Genomic DNA, 18,591 nt, shown 5'->3' on the forward strand with positions numbered 1-18,591 from the left:
AAAAAAAGTTTCTTTGTTAGAAAAATTTTCTTATCATTTTCATCTATTAATTTAGAGTTTGATGAAACTTTTATGCATTCGTCCATTAAGATGGGTTTAAAGGTCAAATATTTTATGATTTCTTTTAATTGGTTCTCTCAATATCTTAGAAATTAAGAATTTGCTGAGGTTTGGATATTTTGATATAGTTTTGTGTGCAATGAATATGTGTAGTGAAATATGATAAACAGTTAAATAAGGATATGAAATTAATATTAATTTATACAGAACCATGATAGGTTAATCTTTTTGTGTAAAATTGATATTACAACTTACATTTATCTTGCATATAAGGCAAGAATTTGGAAGATATTTAGGGGGTTATTCTGGGGATAGCTATTTGGTCTCCAAAGTCGCAAACTTTTTATTCAATTTACGAATATGGAAAAATAAAATTTCACATGATTTCCACATTCATTGACTTTTCAACTTTTAAATGAAAAACATTGTGTTTACTATTAAACTATTTTGTTGGTGTTTAACTTTATTATCAGGACAATTTTGTTACATCATTTTTATATCCCAGTTCCATAGCATATGCCAATGAATTCATCATAAAATATTGTCTTCTCCTTTAAGTCAATGGCTGGTCTTATACATAAGTGACAACCCTCAGTCATGAAAGAAAACCCTTCTTAGTTGTCAGTGTCTTATAGAACACTTAGTCAATCTTTTTCTTCATTTAAATAGAAATATGTAAATTGCATTTTTTTGTACATTTATTTTTGTATCAACACCATTGGTTCACAAGATGTACCCTAACCATGCTTGTTTGTCTATCATATTTTAGGGTCAGCCGTTGAATATATTGATGCCAACATCTCACTATGAAGAAATGCAGCTTGGAATTGGACAGCAGGTTTTATCATCACTCCATCAAATCATAATTGCATGCTCTAATTTTATTATTAATTGAACTACTATCTCTGAGTTTACCATTTCATCAAATGAAATATACACAGACAATTATATAGAAGTCCGCCTTTTTCTAAAGTTGAGAGATCTAACTGATTTTATCCCTAATTGGAAACATTTGTATTCCGTATAGATTATCTGTCATTCGAAGCTGTGGTGGTAAAGTCAGAGATGGAGGGAAATTTTTTATTGTTTAATTCCATATTAACTTCCAAATTATGCAGGGAGATTGGATAAAATGGCTGATTATAGCATAAAATTATTTGAAATTGCTTACAGAAAAGTTCAGAATAACAATTTTTCCCTATTTAAACATCTAAAACTGCACTTATTTCCTAAATTATTAGTCATAGCTAGATGATATTTAAAAAAAAGAAGATGAGTTTTATCCAGTCTTTCTTACACTGAAATATATTTTGTATGCCAAACATATATATGCATTTTACCACATATTTTGAAAAAAAAAGGGTTTCAATTGAGTCAAATACAAGTGTGTAAAACTGTTTAAAAAAATTTGAACAAACAAAATAAAAATGCAGAAATAACAGAGATTGCATTTTGATTATTATAATAAGTTCAATGCCATGATTGAACAGACATAGGAATTTGCATTTTGATTAAACTCAATATACTATTTTGGCATTCAAGTTATATTTCATCCTGCATTATACCAGTATTTGCAGCACAAACTTGCCTTTCAGAATTATAATATTTCACTCCAATCTTTTACAAGCACTAGAATCTGATAAAATACCTTAGCAAATTGTTTGAAAGGGAGGGAGATTATGTTCTTAAATTTTCTTATAGAATTTAATTTAGATCTAAATTCTATGCACTTAAGGTTCCATCTTTGTTAAAAGGTTGGAGTTTGGCATTTAACTTTTATTTTAGCGCTAGCTCCAGTTTTATGTTGGTGTCGGATTATGCTACATATTTTGCCAAGTGTATTTATATATAGATGTAATTAGAATATTGTATTACATATAGATCTAACTATAGATTATACTAATATAGATATGCAAATTAGGTTGAACATATATTACTTCATTTGTAAGCACACACACACACTCAAAACTTCCACACAATATAAAAGTGACCAAGTAGGTGGGAGGATACTTTCTAATATACATTATAGTCAGATTAGCTTTTGCTGGCTGGCTAGTATTGCTTACATTCTAATTCTTTTCCTCTAGCTAAGTTAATTGCTGTGCTCTCTAGGAAATATTTTGCACTTAATTTATTTTCCAGTAATATTGGTATCGATTAATATTTGTCTTTTCCCCATGTGTGTCATAACTGTACATCAACTTAATAATACTTGCATGTCAGAACAATATTTTGTTTCATATCTAGAAAATAGCGAAAATCCCCGTGTGTACAGTATAGTCGTATCTTATATTGATAACGGGATAATTACAGAGAGAAAGAGTTAGAAATCATACAATGAACCATGAATATTGTAATATGGGATAAGTGTTAAGTCTCGGTCATTTTTGTCTGTGTTTTTCTATTGATTGCGGAAGTGAGTGTCTTTATTGTACAATAACAGAAATTATTCTATAAAAAGCCGATTGATTAAATGTCCTGTTTATAAGATGCCTAATGATATCCAGGAATGAAAGCCGATTCTGTTTTTCCCATTAAAGTCCTCAACATATTTTTTTTCTCCTGCAATTACATTTATATTTCACATTGATGTTTTACACTTCATCTGGTTTGATGTTTTTTTTCTGCACAAGAGATGGCAAGTAGTCCAATTTATTTCAAATTTATCTTCTGAATCTGACTTTGCATAAAAGAAAATGGATGATTTCTTTGCCTTGTTGTTAGCAAATAGTTTTGTATAGATTTCTATATTTTTACTGTCAGTTTAGGCCGAGAAAAAAAAGATCTGTGTTTCCGGTAACCCGACCGACCCTGTTTTTTTAGCCCCGACCCTAACTTTTTTATTGGATCTTCCAAAAAAAAAAAAAAAATATCAACCGACCCTGTTTTTGACACAGGGTTCTGATAGATTAGATGACATAATATTTTTTCTCTCTTGCTTCCTCTTGCATAGAAAGCCAGTAAAACATTTTATTAATGTCAAAAGGTATTCCAAATAGGTGAAAATCCAAGAAATTTGCACAGCAGGTGCTTCAAAAACATTGCAAATGGCACACTTCCGGTTTTTGAAACTAATTACGGATCCGGACTTGGAAAAAACATGATAATTTTCCGGATTTCATTTACGATGTCAAAACAAAAAAAAAAAAAAAAAAAAAAAAGAATTCCGACCTACCGACCCTATTTTTCAAAATGATGTTACCGGAAACACATATCTTTTTTTTTTAGGCCTTATTGGAATTAAAATTTTCGAACAATATTATTCCCCAAAAAGTATATATTTAATATTTGAATGACTCTACACAAACCTATTCAAGGCTGCAGAATACATCTTTTGACTCTCCTATTGATTTTTGATACCAGAAACTATCCCTGAAGACAATCTAATACTAAATAACATTCATGATTTATGATGTCTTTGATTCTGTTATTTGCTTAGATCAATGGGTTTTGGAATAAGAAAAAAAAGTCAAGCAGAGAAGAATGTATGATGATTAGTAATTGCTTACAATTTAATTTGATTTTAAAGGACAAGTAGTTGTAGTTTGGAAAATAGAGTGAGGGACGAAATTCATTATCCTGAATATAAACAAGTGAGAAAGAAGTTAATCCATCCTCAAAAACATTAAACTGACCTTGCCCCCCTTATTTAAAGAATTTACATCAAATTTGCATCAGTAAGGGTCTTGGTTTTTTGGATCCCGAAATAAAAGCTTAAACTTCACCAAAAACATTAAGTACACAATTTAAAAAAAGGCAACACGTCTAAGAGAAGCACTTGAAAGTTTCTAGCTGTCAGTTTATTTGCTTGAGTAGCAACATACTGCCACATTGCTTGTCGGTTTTATAAGAATGTTTTTTTTGTTTTTACAGCAAACAGATTTAGAGAGTGGAGAAGCTTTGTCGCCAGATTCTGCCAACCAATCAACATCTTCAGCATCACAGGGGAACGGCTCGGGACCGAAGCGTCTCCATGTGTCAAATATCCCATTTAGATTTAGAGAAGCAGATTTAAAAAGTTTATTAGGGGTAGGTACAACAAAGATGTAATAACGGATAATACTAGAGCATTGTAGCGGTCATATATTTGATGATGTTTTTATGATAATTTTATATACCCTGAGGCTAAAACACTTATTAACAAACGTATGATAACAGCTGTCATCAACCTTGAACACTTGGTTGTTAAGTATATACTTATGTGTACCATGACTGACTCAGTATGACTTATAAGGTAAAGGTGAAGTGTATCATAACATTTGACCTGAATTCAATGTGTTGGTTTTTCTGCCACAGGATAAATATAGATCATACGAGTCTGCTTCAAGTGAAATATTTAAATTTTTCAAGTTATTTTATCCTGCTTGTATAAACCTCAAAGCAAAGGTTTAGAGAGTAAAATGTCCTATTTCCAGTTATGTGTGTCTGTCATTTCTATTGTTACATATTACCTTTATATTTGAAAAACAGTTTGATTGTAGAATTTGGGGGGGGGGGGGAGGTTCTTTTCTTTTTATTTAGGGGTTGCATAAGGTATGTGAGCTTACTCATTAAAGTTCTTTCATTGAAAATACTTCAACCCTAGAATCAATCTCAACTGTCACTGGTGTTTAGGAAAAACCTTTGATAAATACACATAATGAATATGAACAGATGGGGAAAATACATGTGTATCTCATATAATCTTGAATGAAAATGTTAAACATAGGTTCAAAGGCATGATATAAATAATGGAAGACATTTTCTTCTGGTTCAATAATAATTAAATATGTTTGAAAATAATCTCCTTAACGCTTCAGTTTCATATATTCAGATGAGATGGCATTTAAAAAATGGAAATGAGGCAATTTCTTAAATGACCAATTTTCTCCTTATTAGTATGCCCATTTATGACTAGAAAAGTGTTTATTTCTCTCCAACAGTGTCGATGTGAAAGACCTAATGTGTAACTTGGGAAAATAATTGTAAACCCTCTATAGCAGATGTTACTAGAGATATTGATTTTTACAACACAATTTCATCATAAGCCAGAGGCAGATAAAATTCAGTGTAAATTATTTTCCCTGGTCTCGTAAATAATAACACACACACTTTTAACATTTAAATTGTATCCCTTAGGACACACATTTTCAGTCACTAAAGCTAACAATTACTATTTGGTTAAAAAAATGCGGAGGAGATCTATCTAAATTATATCGCATCTTCTGCTGGTAAAATCGATAGAAAATGGATTAAAGTGTCGTGATAGTAAGGTTGCATGTCAAAACCTTATCAGTACCATAAAGTTATTAGTTTTGTCTTTGTCGAGATAATTACTTTGAAAGGAAGTCCATGAAATTTGACTTTTGTGCAAAATACAAGCAATATCTGTAACTTAGTTCATTATACACATCATGTCATAGACCTAATTTCATTTATTGAATTGATCAGATTGACAGTAGAGTTGACCTGGTACCTACACATGTCATTTACTGTTCAGTATTGGCCAAATAACAGATTATTTATTGATGAGATACTATAGACTTGATGATTAGGATTCTTTTCTGATTAACAATCAGTGTCCCTTCATTGGCACTTATAAATAAAGATTTTCTGTTAGTAGAAAACAAGAAAAAGATACTTGACTGAATAGATTGGAAATTTTTTTGTTTTCTTTTCATTTGTGATCAATTTCCTGAAGATCTTTAAAGTAGGTTCAAGCTTTTTGAAGGCAGTATATATTTTGTTCTAACCCCAAAATTTGACCATCACTGGTACTGTACTAAAGTAGGGTTTAAGTGAAAGGGCACATTCAAATGTGTTCTTGTTTGAAAGGGAACAATTTGAAAGTATATACTTTTCCATAGAAAAAAACAATCAATAGGATAGGAACATAAGGGCAGTAGGTAGCCTTACACCTCTTATTTTATGTTATCTATTAAACTGGGTATGAAATATTTCACTGTAAAATCACATTAACATTGTTCTAGAAAAAAATAAGTTAAATGAAAAATGGGATATACATGTAATTGGTTGAATTTTAACACTTTGAATTTTCTTGCAGCAGTTTGGAAAAATAATAGACGTGGAAATCATTTTTAACGAGAGGGGCTCGAAGGTAAGATTTATTACTTTATTGAAGAATCATCATATAGAAATTTCTAAAATTTCTGAAAAAAAACTTTTGTTTTAATTTGCTTGAAATCTTATATAAAGATGAAAAATAGAGAAAATGTAATATCTTTTTTGTTGATTAAAAAAAAGAGAAGAAGAAATCAAATAGAAATGTTATTCTTGTAAATTGCCATTAATATGGAAATCAATAATTGATATTTATTATTTGTAAATTGATCTTTAAACTGAAAAAGATGATGAAAAGATAACACATTGTCATAAAAAACGTTTTAATATGATGATTCATCTCAAATATAGTTAATGCTTTATTATATTATTGGATTTAGTTGAAGATGCATATCTATGTTTCCTGCCCTTTCAAAAGAATTGTTGTAATAGACCCACAAATCATGTAATTATCAGGAAAATATTCGGAATCAAGCATCCATTTGATATTTCAATGTTCATTACAAAACTTTTGCAGATATTTGCAGAAGCAATCAAAATTGATAGTATTTCTGAAAGTAGTGGGTTCTACTCAAATTCTTTTGAGAGGGTTTCTCATACAAAAAAAATATGTATACAATATTAGACTAGCTATATTTACTATACTCACTGCTATTTTTTATCTGACGACTGTCACTAACAGAAAAACTTTTAAAGTTAAAAAAAAATATTGAAAAGGGGGGAGGGTGCTAAATATGTAAGTAGACAGTTTTAGTGTACAGGATTATGGCTAGTCAAAAACACAAATATTTACACCAACATGAAATATAAATAATTATGTATGTGCATCAACACAAAAGAAGCAGTTGAGAAACAAAGGAAAAATGCAATCATATATGAAAAAAAGAGAAGAAAAAGTCAAGAATACCTCAATCTAACAAAACAGAATTAAAGAAGATACATGTACAATATTCAGTGAAAATATATATGTATATATATTTATCATTTTCTTATTTTTGTATACCTAAAAGTAGAAATATTGATACTTTTAATTTGACCATTAATCTCCGACTACCAGTTAGTATGAAGACAGGTAAACATGAACACTGCATGCCTCTTTACTCCGTACTCCAGAAACGTATCCTATGGTCAGGCTTTCCTGTGTATGTCTGCGTCATTGTAGAATTGTCTAGATTTAGCTTACTAAGTGAGGTTTTTAGGTACTATATTTGAATGATGTTATGAAGGGTAAAAAGTTTACTAACAAAAAAAAAATGTCTAGAAAAGTGAAGGGATAAAAATAGTTTGAACTTTGACAAATCGTTATATTTTCACTTTCATGGTCCAAAGTGCAGCATTGTTAGAATGTTAATACATTCACCAAAAGAAAAAAAAACTACTGATCTGAAAATGTTTATAAAACATCGTTTTGACAGCTGAACAAACTATAAACAAATATATCTTTTCAATTGCTGTCTTCATCAGACTTGTAAAAAAACAGACACATACAAAAAATTATGTTTTAATTTTGTTTATAACTACAAAAACAATTACACATTGAATTCATGACCACAAAATGTTGATTTTTGATATGCATCTTCAACACAATTAAGTTATTTGGTAAATGAAATGACAGACAATCAACTTCAAACAAAAAAATCATCATGAAATCTCATTCTTTTTTTCCACAGAGTATAAATATAGAATTAACTTGTATTTCTATCGTACTTTAACAAGCATTGCTGTCATTTCATTTCAAGTCTTTTAAGATCATTATTAAGATTTGTTAGGATGCACAGTTAAAACTGCCTGAAGGACTTGTTTATAGTAAATTGTTTTTCTCACAAAAATATATAAATTTATGATATATAGCTACATTTATGTAGTAGGTAATGCTTTCATTTGGATACATGTATATTAATATATATAACAACAAGTCCTTGAAGCAAAACAAAAAGAGTTGAGCGAAAACTTGCCATATTCAGAAAAAAACATCTTAATTGACATGAATCGTGTGTCAAGATCTTTCATCTTTGCATTCGTACAGCTATTATCACTTAGTATTGTATTTGTTTGGTAAATTCATTTGAAAAATATTTCGGAATTTATTTGAAAGATATCCAAGGCACATTTGTTTATATCTTATGTTTTGGGTAGTGAACTTGAATCAAGATTATTTTATCAGAAATTAGAGAAGATGTTAGTGAATTTGGCAAGGTTTCCTCAGCTTTGATACAACATTAATCAACCTGTTGTGATATGGCTATGGCAGTGTTCCAATCTATGATTATTTTTCCCGTAAACAAAATATTTGTAATATACTTCTGCTGGTTATCTGTTTAAGATGGAAATAACTAGAGGGATTGAGAATAGAGTTAGCCTTTGATCCTGGGATGTTACATTTTATCAGTAAATCATTTTGGCTTGGGTTTAATCAATGCACACCAGCAGACAAAAGATCTTTATGATCAACTTGTCTAGCAAAATCTTCATCAGAACTACAAAAATCTGGTATGGATACCTCAGAACTATAAGATCTGGTTAATTATTTTATATTACTGATAAACTTATTATCCACAAAATAATTATTTACGTGTCTAATTACTGAAATTTTGTAAAGATTGACTCTTGCTTTGAGAAAAAGGAATGGATAAAACCTTTAGTTTTATAGACCGTTTTAGGTTATACATGTATTTATAAAGGAGTGCAAATTTTTCATTATTAAATCTTTTAATTTGTTTAGTCCAAAGACAAGTTGGGAGTAGGGTCTAAAACTAATCCTGAAATGAAGTTGATAAGATGTCCGTAAATATTAGATAAATAAATGCATTTTATGGACACCCAAGAATAAACTTTACTTCTGGACAGATTGGAACTTGCTATAAATGTCACAACTGGTCAGTTATAATTAAGGAAATTTCATGATATTATTTGTTTGTTTGTCATACATGTATATGTTCATTGTAAATTTTATCAAATGGTGTCGTCCGCTTTCGCGGCATGACAGCATGTCAGTGCTTTGTAGAAATTTAGCATGTCCCTCCCAGGACAGATCGTTCTTCATACATTTAAGATGATACTATTATTGATTATTATTCAAGTCATGCATGTTTTATTTTATTATTATGAAAAAATTATGATAATTAATTGATGCCATAAATTATGTTGTTTTGCACGAATTTAATGCATGCTCCTTATTTTCCTCATGCATGCAGGGATTTGGTTTTGTAACTTTCGAAAGTAGCGCAGAAGCAGACAGAGCACGAGAGAAAATGAACGGCACTGTGGTTGAGGGACGAAAGATTGAGGTGCATGTCCATAGTCCAATTATGTGGTAGCACAACACACAAACTGCTAAGTCTTAATGATACAATTATTGTTCAGTATAAAGAAATGCCCGTCTATATTAATGTTTAATCTTGTGATACTTTACAAACCCTTTCATTTCAACAGCCACAATTTTTATGCTTTTTATGTCAATTTCTTCATTAGCAACAGAATGTGCACCAAACTGCATGATTGCATATTTAGAACTCTCTTTTTCAGGAATCATTTCAATTTTCTTTCTTCCATGTTTTTTTTGGAAAAAAATGTTTTTAAATTACTCTGGTACAATCATGACAATGAAAAAGAGTCTCACTAAGTTTTGGAATGAAAATATAAGGAAAAAAATATGTAATAAGTTAATGCTGAAAGGAATGAAATTTTCCATTCGAATGGGGGAAAAAGTTGATGTTGAAGAATAAAGGATAAGAATTTGGCTGTTAAATGTAAAGGACTTTTTATTTCTGTTTCTTTATATCTTAAAATTGTTGAAATGTTGCTCTCTTGATATCGTGTCACCCGGGCAGTGTTTTAAATCGTTGCATTTTGGCAAGGAACGTGTAGCTACAAATATACTCTCCGTACTATTCAGATCACAGAGTGTGTATTCTATTATTATTATCTTTTTAAGTTCGGTTTTGCCTCTCTGTTCTATGTAACGTTTGTTTGTTAGCTATTTAGAACGTGGTCTGAAATCACTATATGGCATTTCTTCATGCTGTTTTATTTGTATATTATTTTATTACTTAAAAACTATATTAATACCCTTACAAAAAACATCAAATCTAAACTATGAACTATTCATTCTTGATAGCTTTACAAACCATAGGGGTCTTTGATAAAGATTGTTCCCTGGTAGGTGGTAGGTAGGTGAACACCTCATTGCTATAGTCAAATTATATAAAAAAAACTGATGCTGAAGGGAATTTGTACTGTAATTTTTTGTTTCAACAGTTTTGAACCTCACACAAGGAAATTGCGAATGTGATAAAAAAGAATTGTGTAGAAATTTGGAAATACCTTAAATGTTACTTTTGTTTTCAATTTCAACTTGAAGCTGCACCGTTTTCCCATATTAAAGCTAGAAAAAAAAACATTCATTTTGTAAACAATTTTATCATTTTTTTAACCAAAATATTTTTCTGCAGATCCATAAGCAATTTCCATAAGCTAGTGGTTGATTCAATTATCATTAAAGACGGATATAATTTTAAAGAAAAAAAAAGGAAATTTCTTGTTTCGATGGGCTGGGCTTCTTTATAAAAGTTTGTAAAAATATAGAAATATTATTAAATAATACAACCATACAGTATTACATTCTCTTCAGTATCACTTCATGTATAGATATGATGTTCAACATTAAACCTGACTTGGTACAGTACCAGATAATTGAAGTTCATCTTGAACAAGTTCTAATTCCTATTAGCATATATGCAAATTTATGTGCAAATACAGAAACACACACTCACACACTTACACCACATGAATGTAATTATATAAAGATTCAACATCTGCTTTAAAAAGAAAGTTTGGACCAAATTTTAAAAAAGATTGACCTTTGTTCTATACTGTTCAAGTTTTAGCTAATTTATAAGTAATGTTAATCTTCAAATGTTCTTTTTTGAAAACGTTAACAGATGTTGAGTTTCTATACCCAAAAAAAAATATGAAAAAAAATCTCCCTTGAAAAAAAACCTGTAAAAATCCAATTAGGCATTGTAAATTTATACTTGTATTAAAAAATTCAATATTACTTTGGCATAACAAAATATCTGGTTTTCAATTCTTTGGGGAAATAATTGTAATTCAGAATCATTAATTATTCATTAAATTAAACAAAAAGAATGCATGATTGAAAATATGTCTGATATACTGCTAGAATAAAAGGGTAATAATTTTATATATCATTAACCAGATGTTTTGTTCATAGACATATGATTTGCCTAAAATCTAATCATGAGTCTCAAAATTGCTGTTTTTGCAGAACATGAAGTTTTATAGATAAATTAAAAAAATGATAAATATATTGTTGAGCTTTTTTGGTTCAAATTTTGGTAGATCACGATTTTCTAAGATACTAAAATAAGTGAAAACAGCAGTTTTATCTGTCAAAGTTTATTATGTATTATTTTTTTTTATTCTTTGATTGTGAACTGAATCTTGTGCCTTTTATAGTAATTATGAATTTCATGTAACATTATGTGCCTCGTCTCCCACTTATATTTTAACACTTGAGGTAGACAATTTTAAGCCTCTAAATATCCAATATCAGGAAAGTGTTATGAAGTTAAGGACACGTTTTGTTTACTTAATACTTATCAAAACAATCAAGTTTTGTCAATGTTTCATCAAAATTGTTCATCCCATGTAATAGGTCCTAGATTGTATTTCTGAAAGCTAAATGAGCTATTGTTTGTCTTAAGATAGACTATTTCTATTTTTATTGATCGATTGATAACACATAAAGACTTTAAAAGTCTGTTTTAAAGGGATTACTTGGATAAAAAGAATTTGATTTAGGATTACAAAAAGGCCAAGATAATCTTCCAAATTGACATATTGAGTGAAGAATTTAAAAGGAAAGATATTCAAATTGACTTTTTCATCTATCAAAGTGGATTCTATTCAATATCTGTTTAATATATATTGTAAAATTTTATCGAAATTTGATTAAAAACATTATTTGTTGATTTTTATTCAATTTGGAAGATGTTCACATATTGTATGAAAATGTTTATGCTTGTCAATATAATCCAACCTGCTTTCTAAAGTGTTGCCATTTTATAAATTAGGTTAACAATGCCACTGCCCGAGTCTTGACCAAAAAATCAGTTGCTGCACCCACTATCCCAAATGGTAAGATACCCTATTACAGTATGTTATACTATGGGCCTTGACTTCAAAAATATACATCTATTTGAGTTTCAAAGAAAAAATTGTTCGATACTTTTTCAGACCTATTAAAGAATGGGTAAATTTATTGGAAATGTTAAAAATGATTTCAAAACAAGTGTACAGTTGTCAAGGCCCAAAGGTTTAAATCCTCAAGCAGTATGCAGTTCAGCAAATGGTTTATTTTATTAAAATTTCAGGCAGTTACAGATATTACAAAAATTAAGACATTTTTTCATGAAAATATAATGTGTATGAATGTTGGGCAGTATTATTTTATTTCTTTTATTTATTATCTTGTAAAGTGTTGCTGTAATTGCATGCTGCATTATGAGAGTAATTTTAGCTTGGAATTTATAATGCTGGTACATTGTGTTAAGTCGAGGAGGCCGGCATGGGATGGGTATGTTCATATTAATGTGGGTACGATTATGTATGGAAACCAATAACAAGGCATGTCTGGAATAAAAAGGGTATCAACAATTTCTAAAAACTGCATCCACAAATAATTTGTGAAATTTTGCATTTTATACCCCCCAGTCTGCATCGTGCAGAAATACACTAACGTTTAAAACAATGCATCGAGAATGACCCCTTTAAGTTCAAACTTTGTTTTTGGCAGAGACGAACTTCCAGTATGTTTCTTGTAGTCTTTGTGCACTGATATAGGCGACTTTTTGAACTTATCCCATATGTGCCTCATTTTCTTACAAATAAAATATCCCTGTAGATCTTGCTACCATTTCCATTTAACTACGTGTTTTGATGTCTGTAGTATATAAACTATTTTAATTTTATCAACTTTTGATTGTTGCATCGGTATGTTTCAACATGTTGCAAATTGCAGCATTGTGATTGATAATGTGTAATGCCTGAATCTAAATAGAGAGTTTCTTGCATAGATGTCATCAAGACTGCATATTGTATTTCTTTTACACATGAAATGCACATACCAATACTAGCATGCTCTTTATTTTGTTTCTCCATCACACTGTTTTTATGTGCATTAACAATATTTCAGCTGCTGCACTCCGAGGAGTAGCATTAACGAGAGGGAGGGCTGCAGCAGCAGCAATAGCCAATCGAGGGGTTTATAGTGCTGCGGCACTAGCTGCTGCTGCTGCCGTGCGGCCACAACAGTTGGCACAAGCTGCCACAGCATTACCTTTTCCTGGGTAAGTATTACATCTACCTTGGCACCAAACACTCATTATGTTTTGTAAAAATATGAAAAATTGTTGCACTTCTTCTCCCATAAGTTCTGGAAAAGATTTACCGTTTCTTCTTTTAGATAAATTCTTTAAATTCTACATCTGTGAAATTTTTATTCTTGAATTTTAGAATTGCTTCATAATCATGGTATCTTAAATGTATTCTTTGTTAGAAAAAACTATCTTTTCTGCAAAATTTATTACTGTAAATTTAGAATATTGTACGATTTTTCAGTTGTTACAAAAAATATGACTGATGAGTATGGCATTTTTAAGAACTGACATTTTACATAAGGATTGCATTACTTGAATGCAGAATTTTCTGAAATCAGAATTACTACAAAATCTCACATTTTTGTCTATTTAACAGAAATTTCAATATAGATGCATGAGTCAATAGCTTAATTTACAGTTAATTATTTTTAAATGAGACAATCATGTATTTAAAATTGGTATGAGCCTTTTACAAATCTAATAATTAGTCTTAAATTCCAGTGGACTGATTCAAGATCCTTATTTGGCAGCCACATATGCACAAGCAGCTGAACGAGGGTACCAGGTGAGTCCACTCATACATCATGGAGCTATCTCTTCTTTGTCCATAATAACATATTTCCAAATCTTATCAATTTTGACAGATGTTTATAATCTTTGGTTTCTCTGCCAAAATTTCCAGTGCTTATCTTCTCTCAATCTTCCTAGATTTAAACAACCCCTATAAATATTTAGTGAGAAAAATAATTTAAGTCATGTTGTCATAATGGATATGAATAAATATTTATTTAGAAAAATGTTAACAAATATATACAATTAGTCACACAAAGTCCAAAAAATGAATAGATTTCAAATGTCTTACTGGCATTACAGACAAATAATAATTATTACACACTTGATTAGAAATATTTAAAGAACATTGATTTGATATTAGTAAAATGTAATATATATTTTATATTGTTCTAATAACTTTTGAATTAAATCTAACAGCAAATTATTAAACAAAAAAATAACCTATAACAACATTTTCTAAAACGGTATGTTATTGCATTTCAGATAATCTCTACACAGCCCTACCCTATGGGAGCAAGAATAGCTATCCCACAAATGGCAACAGCTCAAATGTTAGGAGGAAACACATATACTGCAGCCTCAATACCTGGGTAATTAATTTAGTCATACAAATCTTACATTTATAGAGAATAGTTACTGTGTTCAAAGTGAATCACTGACTATTGCATATTAACTACATACATAAAAAAAAATGTGCTGACTTCAGAAGTATGTCAAAATAATTTTAATTGCACAAAGAGATATTTTGCAGAATTTTGTAGATATCTTGTAAGAAAAAATACAGCTAGTAACTTAAAAATTAGTTAATTGTATACTCTCAGTCATGCATTAATACACTTATTATAAATAAAAATACATTTTCGGACAGAATTTACTGCCTACTAGTACATGTTTATATGCTATGTGAATATCAAATGTTTGCCTTTTTAGATTGACAGGCAGAGAATATGCAGATCCATATTTGGGACACAGTATTGGACCAGTAGCAGGTTATGGGGTAAGCACAAAATAACAAAAGATTGTAGTTTTGAAGTTGCGAATTAAAAAAATGATATGGAGCCATTTTAGAATTACTTACAGATCAAGACAAATATCATGGTGAAATTTTTTAATAGTTGAAGGGAAGTAAATCTAGAGAAAAAAAATATATGGAAATATTTTAGAGTTGTACAGATCAAGGCAAATAATTTTAATAGTGAACGTTTTAACTGGTGGAAGGGAAGTAATTCCAGAGAAAAACAACATACCCAAAAAAATGAAAAAAAATATTTGTTTCTTCTATAAACTAGCATAATAATACATGTTATTTTTGTTTTCTTTCATTAGGCAACAGTGTATCGAGGAGCATACCAGCGATTTGCTCCTTACTGATAAGGCTCGTCATATGAAGAGGATATTCTGTGGTGATTTTTACAGTATTGTTAATGGACAGCCATTATACAGAGAAGTGCAATGCTAATATTTCAGTGCTGAATTGGTGCTTTCTGCAATTGTTTAACTTATTTATTGAAGAAACTTAAAGCACTGTTGAGATTCTCATATGCTGCCAATGTTATATTTCACCTTCCATTTTGTATTTGTGATTCTGTGTAGATTTCGTGACATGTAGAGAAAATAAGAGCCACAGCTACATTCAAGTAAAATCTGATGAATTGATAAGGATGTGCAAAATGGAGACACTACGCAATTTGATGTTTCACTAAAACTACGCAGCTTTTGAACTGTTTGTTTTTTAAAAGCAGAAGTTTATACTTGTTATGTTTTGTACCTTTAAGGTTAAAGTTTCAAATTCAAAATTTGCCTCCAAACCGGGAGTTGTGGATTTATAAATTATTTTCCCGATATTTACATAGAATCACAAAATATACCCATGCCACAGAATTAATATTTGAGTCATAATGACACTGTATAAAAATACTCATGTGGTGAGCTTTATTTTGATCAAATGTCTAGTCAATTGTCACACTTGTTACCTCATCCATGAATTATATTGATATGTTTCAATTCTCAGTAACTTCACTAAAACTGCCTGTATCCTTTGATTCTAGTCTACACCCATTGATAAAACATATAGGGCAGTGATGATTCATTAAGTCACAAGTTTTATCACTGTTGAAACATTTGGACATTATCCATTTTGTACGAACACATTTTTCTCCATCGAAATTGCTTAATTTTCATTTTTATTATTAGTTGATTAGGTCAATTAAGTGTACTGCATATTGCATAGCTTTGCTGTCCGCTTAACGAATTTACTGAGAATTGAAATGATTGGCAGCTGACGGAAGAGCTAGCCATATTTTAAGACTTTTGTCACAAGGTATCAAATGAAAAAGATTTGTCTTCCATCATGGTGTTGTTCAGGTCGAATGATGGTTACAATAATACATTGATAATTAGTCACCTAGTCTTTGTCAGCATACTGTGAAATATGTGATGCATCTTATATTTGATTTACAAGCTAGAAATTTTTTAACCCAAAAAATCAATTTGAAATTTTTGATACAGAAATAATTTGATATAGAATTAATTAAATTTAAACAATGGAATATTTAGAAATGATATAATTTGTGTTAATTTTCACAGGAATGTAGTGAAACTTTTTAAAATATCTTATAATTCGAATAAATTTTGAAATAAGATATCTTTGAAAATGAATTATTCTGTTACATATGCTTTTATTTGGTTAACTAGAACATCACATTTCACACTTTGTTGACAGTTTGTTTTCAAAAGTCACTGGTAGATTTGATCTGATCTAGGTCATATAGGTGCTTTATTTTACCATATTTATTGTGCAATTTATTTTTTTATGTTGTTCTATTTTTCATTATAACTTTTGTTTGTTTAAATATACTGTACCTTTATGAAAAGGTATGTTATAGTGTTTGAAATGTGGGTTTGGAAGAATTCACAAAATACTTAGGAGGTAGTTAGGAGTCATACTTCATTTTGTTGAAATTAAATTCATTAATTCTTCCAATGAGAGAATGAGATTTTTTCTTTGCGAGACGGTATGATGTATGAATGTTTCTGAGATGTATAATGTATAAATGGTTTGTTAATCTGTGATGTCTGAGTATTATAAAGTGAAAGCTAGTCTCTTAATTGTTCAAGTGATGAAAAATCATAATTTAAAAAATTGTTCACTTTAAAGTTAATATTTAACATGTTAATGAACTTGCCAAAATGCTCTTGCCCTTATATTATTGGTTATTGATTTTTTTTGTGTCATAGTTCATGAATCTCCCCAGGGTTCAGGAAGTGCTACTAAGGGTCCATAAAACACAGCTACAATATTCTTACAATACAGTTTTACATAAGTTTTAAACAACATTTAATAGTTTTACCACATTTTGGATTATTTGGTATGTTAAAACTATATGGAAAACATGTGGTGACTTAATATAAAATTTTAAAAGTTTAACACAGAAACTACTAAAATAATAAAACTTCAGGCATTTGTTAAAAAAATTTAATCAGTACTAGCTCAGACTTCAGTTAAAAATCTAAAACTTTTTTTATTGGGAAAAATAAGACTCAGGGATGATGGACTCTTTATTTAAAGAAAAGCATTGCATTGTCATAAAATGATATTTAGCAATTTTTTGTTTGTTTTGGCATAATACAAAAGAAATGTGCAATACAGTCTAAATACGCAATTATCTTATTACCAGATCCTTATTTATTTATTTTATAGGGTTCCTCTTTTCAAATATCCCAATTATTAAGTAGCATTCAAGATTTTACAGAATAAAAAACAGATTTTGTTTTAAAACGAAAGCAATTGTAGGTACTTCCTTTAAAAGCATTTCTTGTCTTTTTACAGACTTCCCTCGATCTGATATTATTTGTTTTTAAATGCAATCTCTTGTTTTTTGGGATGATTTATATTTTACTTGTATGTACTTCCAGTTTCATAATGTTGTTGGATTTATTTTTACATATGTTGTTTATAGAGCTACACTTAACAAGGTCAATTGACTCTTGGAAGTATTGTTCAAATTTTTATTGATAATCAAAATATTATCTGCAAATGTCAAAATACAGCAAAATTTTTAACATAATTAAAACTGTTTTTGAGTTGTTCATTTCCCTTCCCTTACACGCAATTTATCCCAATGACGCAAAAAATATGTAAATAAACAAAAACACATATGTAGCCACCTCGCAAACAGTTAAGTGCTAGTTAGCAAGCCCCCAATTCATTAACTCCACATTATATATATATACTTTGTGTGAATATATGTTGCTTTTTTTCCTAATTTTTGTCATGTCCTTTCATAATAGTCTAATATCCGTTTTGTCTCTTTATATTAACTTTATTGATGTCTTGTTGTGGCAGCAGCAGATAACTGATGCTGCTGCCCCCTGTTGTACTTACAGGCATGTCCAGGGGCATGATGGGAATTGAGCATGAATAAAGGAATGATTTCAGTGAGATTTAATAAGCATGTTATTATGAATGTATGATTGTGCTTCTATCCCTATACCTGAG

At 29.8% G+C, this 18,591-nt stretch overlaps 1 protein-coding gene across 50 annotated transcripts in view; it reads left to right on the forward strand.

Moving 5' to 3' along the window:
* The window catches only part of LOC139488632 (RNA binding protein fox-1 homolog 2-like), a 44,306-nt gene extending 26,140 nt beyond the window's left edge, over positions 1 to 18,166 (forward strand). For 14 of the 50 annotated variants that reach the window (XM_071274365.1, XM_071274369.1, XM_071274393.1 and 11 more), the window contains 10 exons: positions 830 to 898; positions 3,934 to 4,089; positions 6,104 to 6,157; positions 9,315 to 9,407; positions 12,216 to 12,279; positions 13,337 to 13,490; positions 14,022 to 14,085; positions 14,577 to 14,683; positions 15,024 to 15,090; positions 15,420 to 18,166. In XM_071274365.1, the coding sequence (XP_071130466.1) occupies positions 830 to 898; positions 3,934 to 4,089; positions 6,104 to 6,157; positions 9,315 to 9,407; positions 12,216 to 12,279; positions 13,337 to 13,490; positions 14,022 to 14,085; positions 14,577 to 14,683; positions 15,024 to 15,090; positions 15,420 to 15,464 (873 nt within the window). In that variant the 3' untranslated portion in view covers positions 15,465 to 18,166. The remainder of the gene's footprint in view (positions 1 to 829; positions 899 to 3,933; positions 4,090 to 6,103; positions 6,158 to 9,314; positions 9,408 to 12,215; positions 12,280 to 13,336; positions 13,491 to 14,021; positions 14,086 to 14,576; positions 14,684 to 15,023; positions 15,091 to 15,419) is intronic. The other 36 variants (XM_071274370.1, XM_071274366.1, XM_071274396.1 and 33 more) reach the window with 3 other exon arrangements.
* Positions 18,167 to 18,591: the final 425 nt, after the last annotated feature.

The sequence above is a fragment of the Mytilus edulis genome, chromosome 9, assembly GCF_963676685.1.
Source record: "Mytilus edulis chromosome 9, xbMytEdul2.2, whole genome shotgun sequence".
NCBI classification, from domain to species: Eukaryota; Metazoa; Mollusca; class Bivalvia; order Mytilida; family Mytilidae; genus Mytilus; species Mytilus edulis.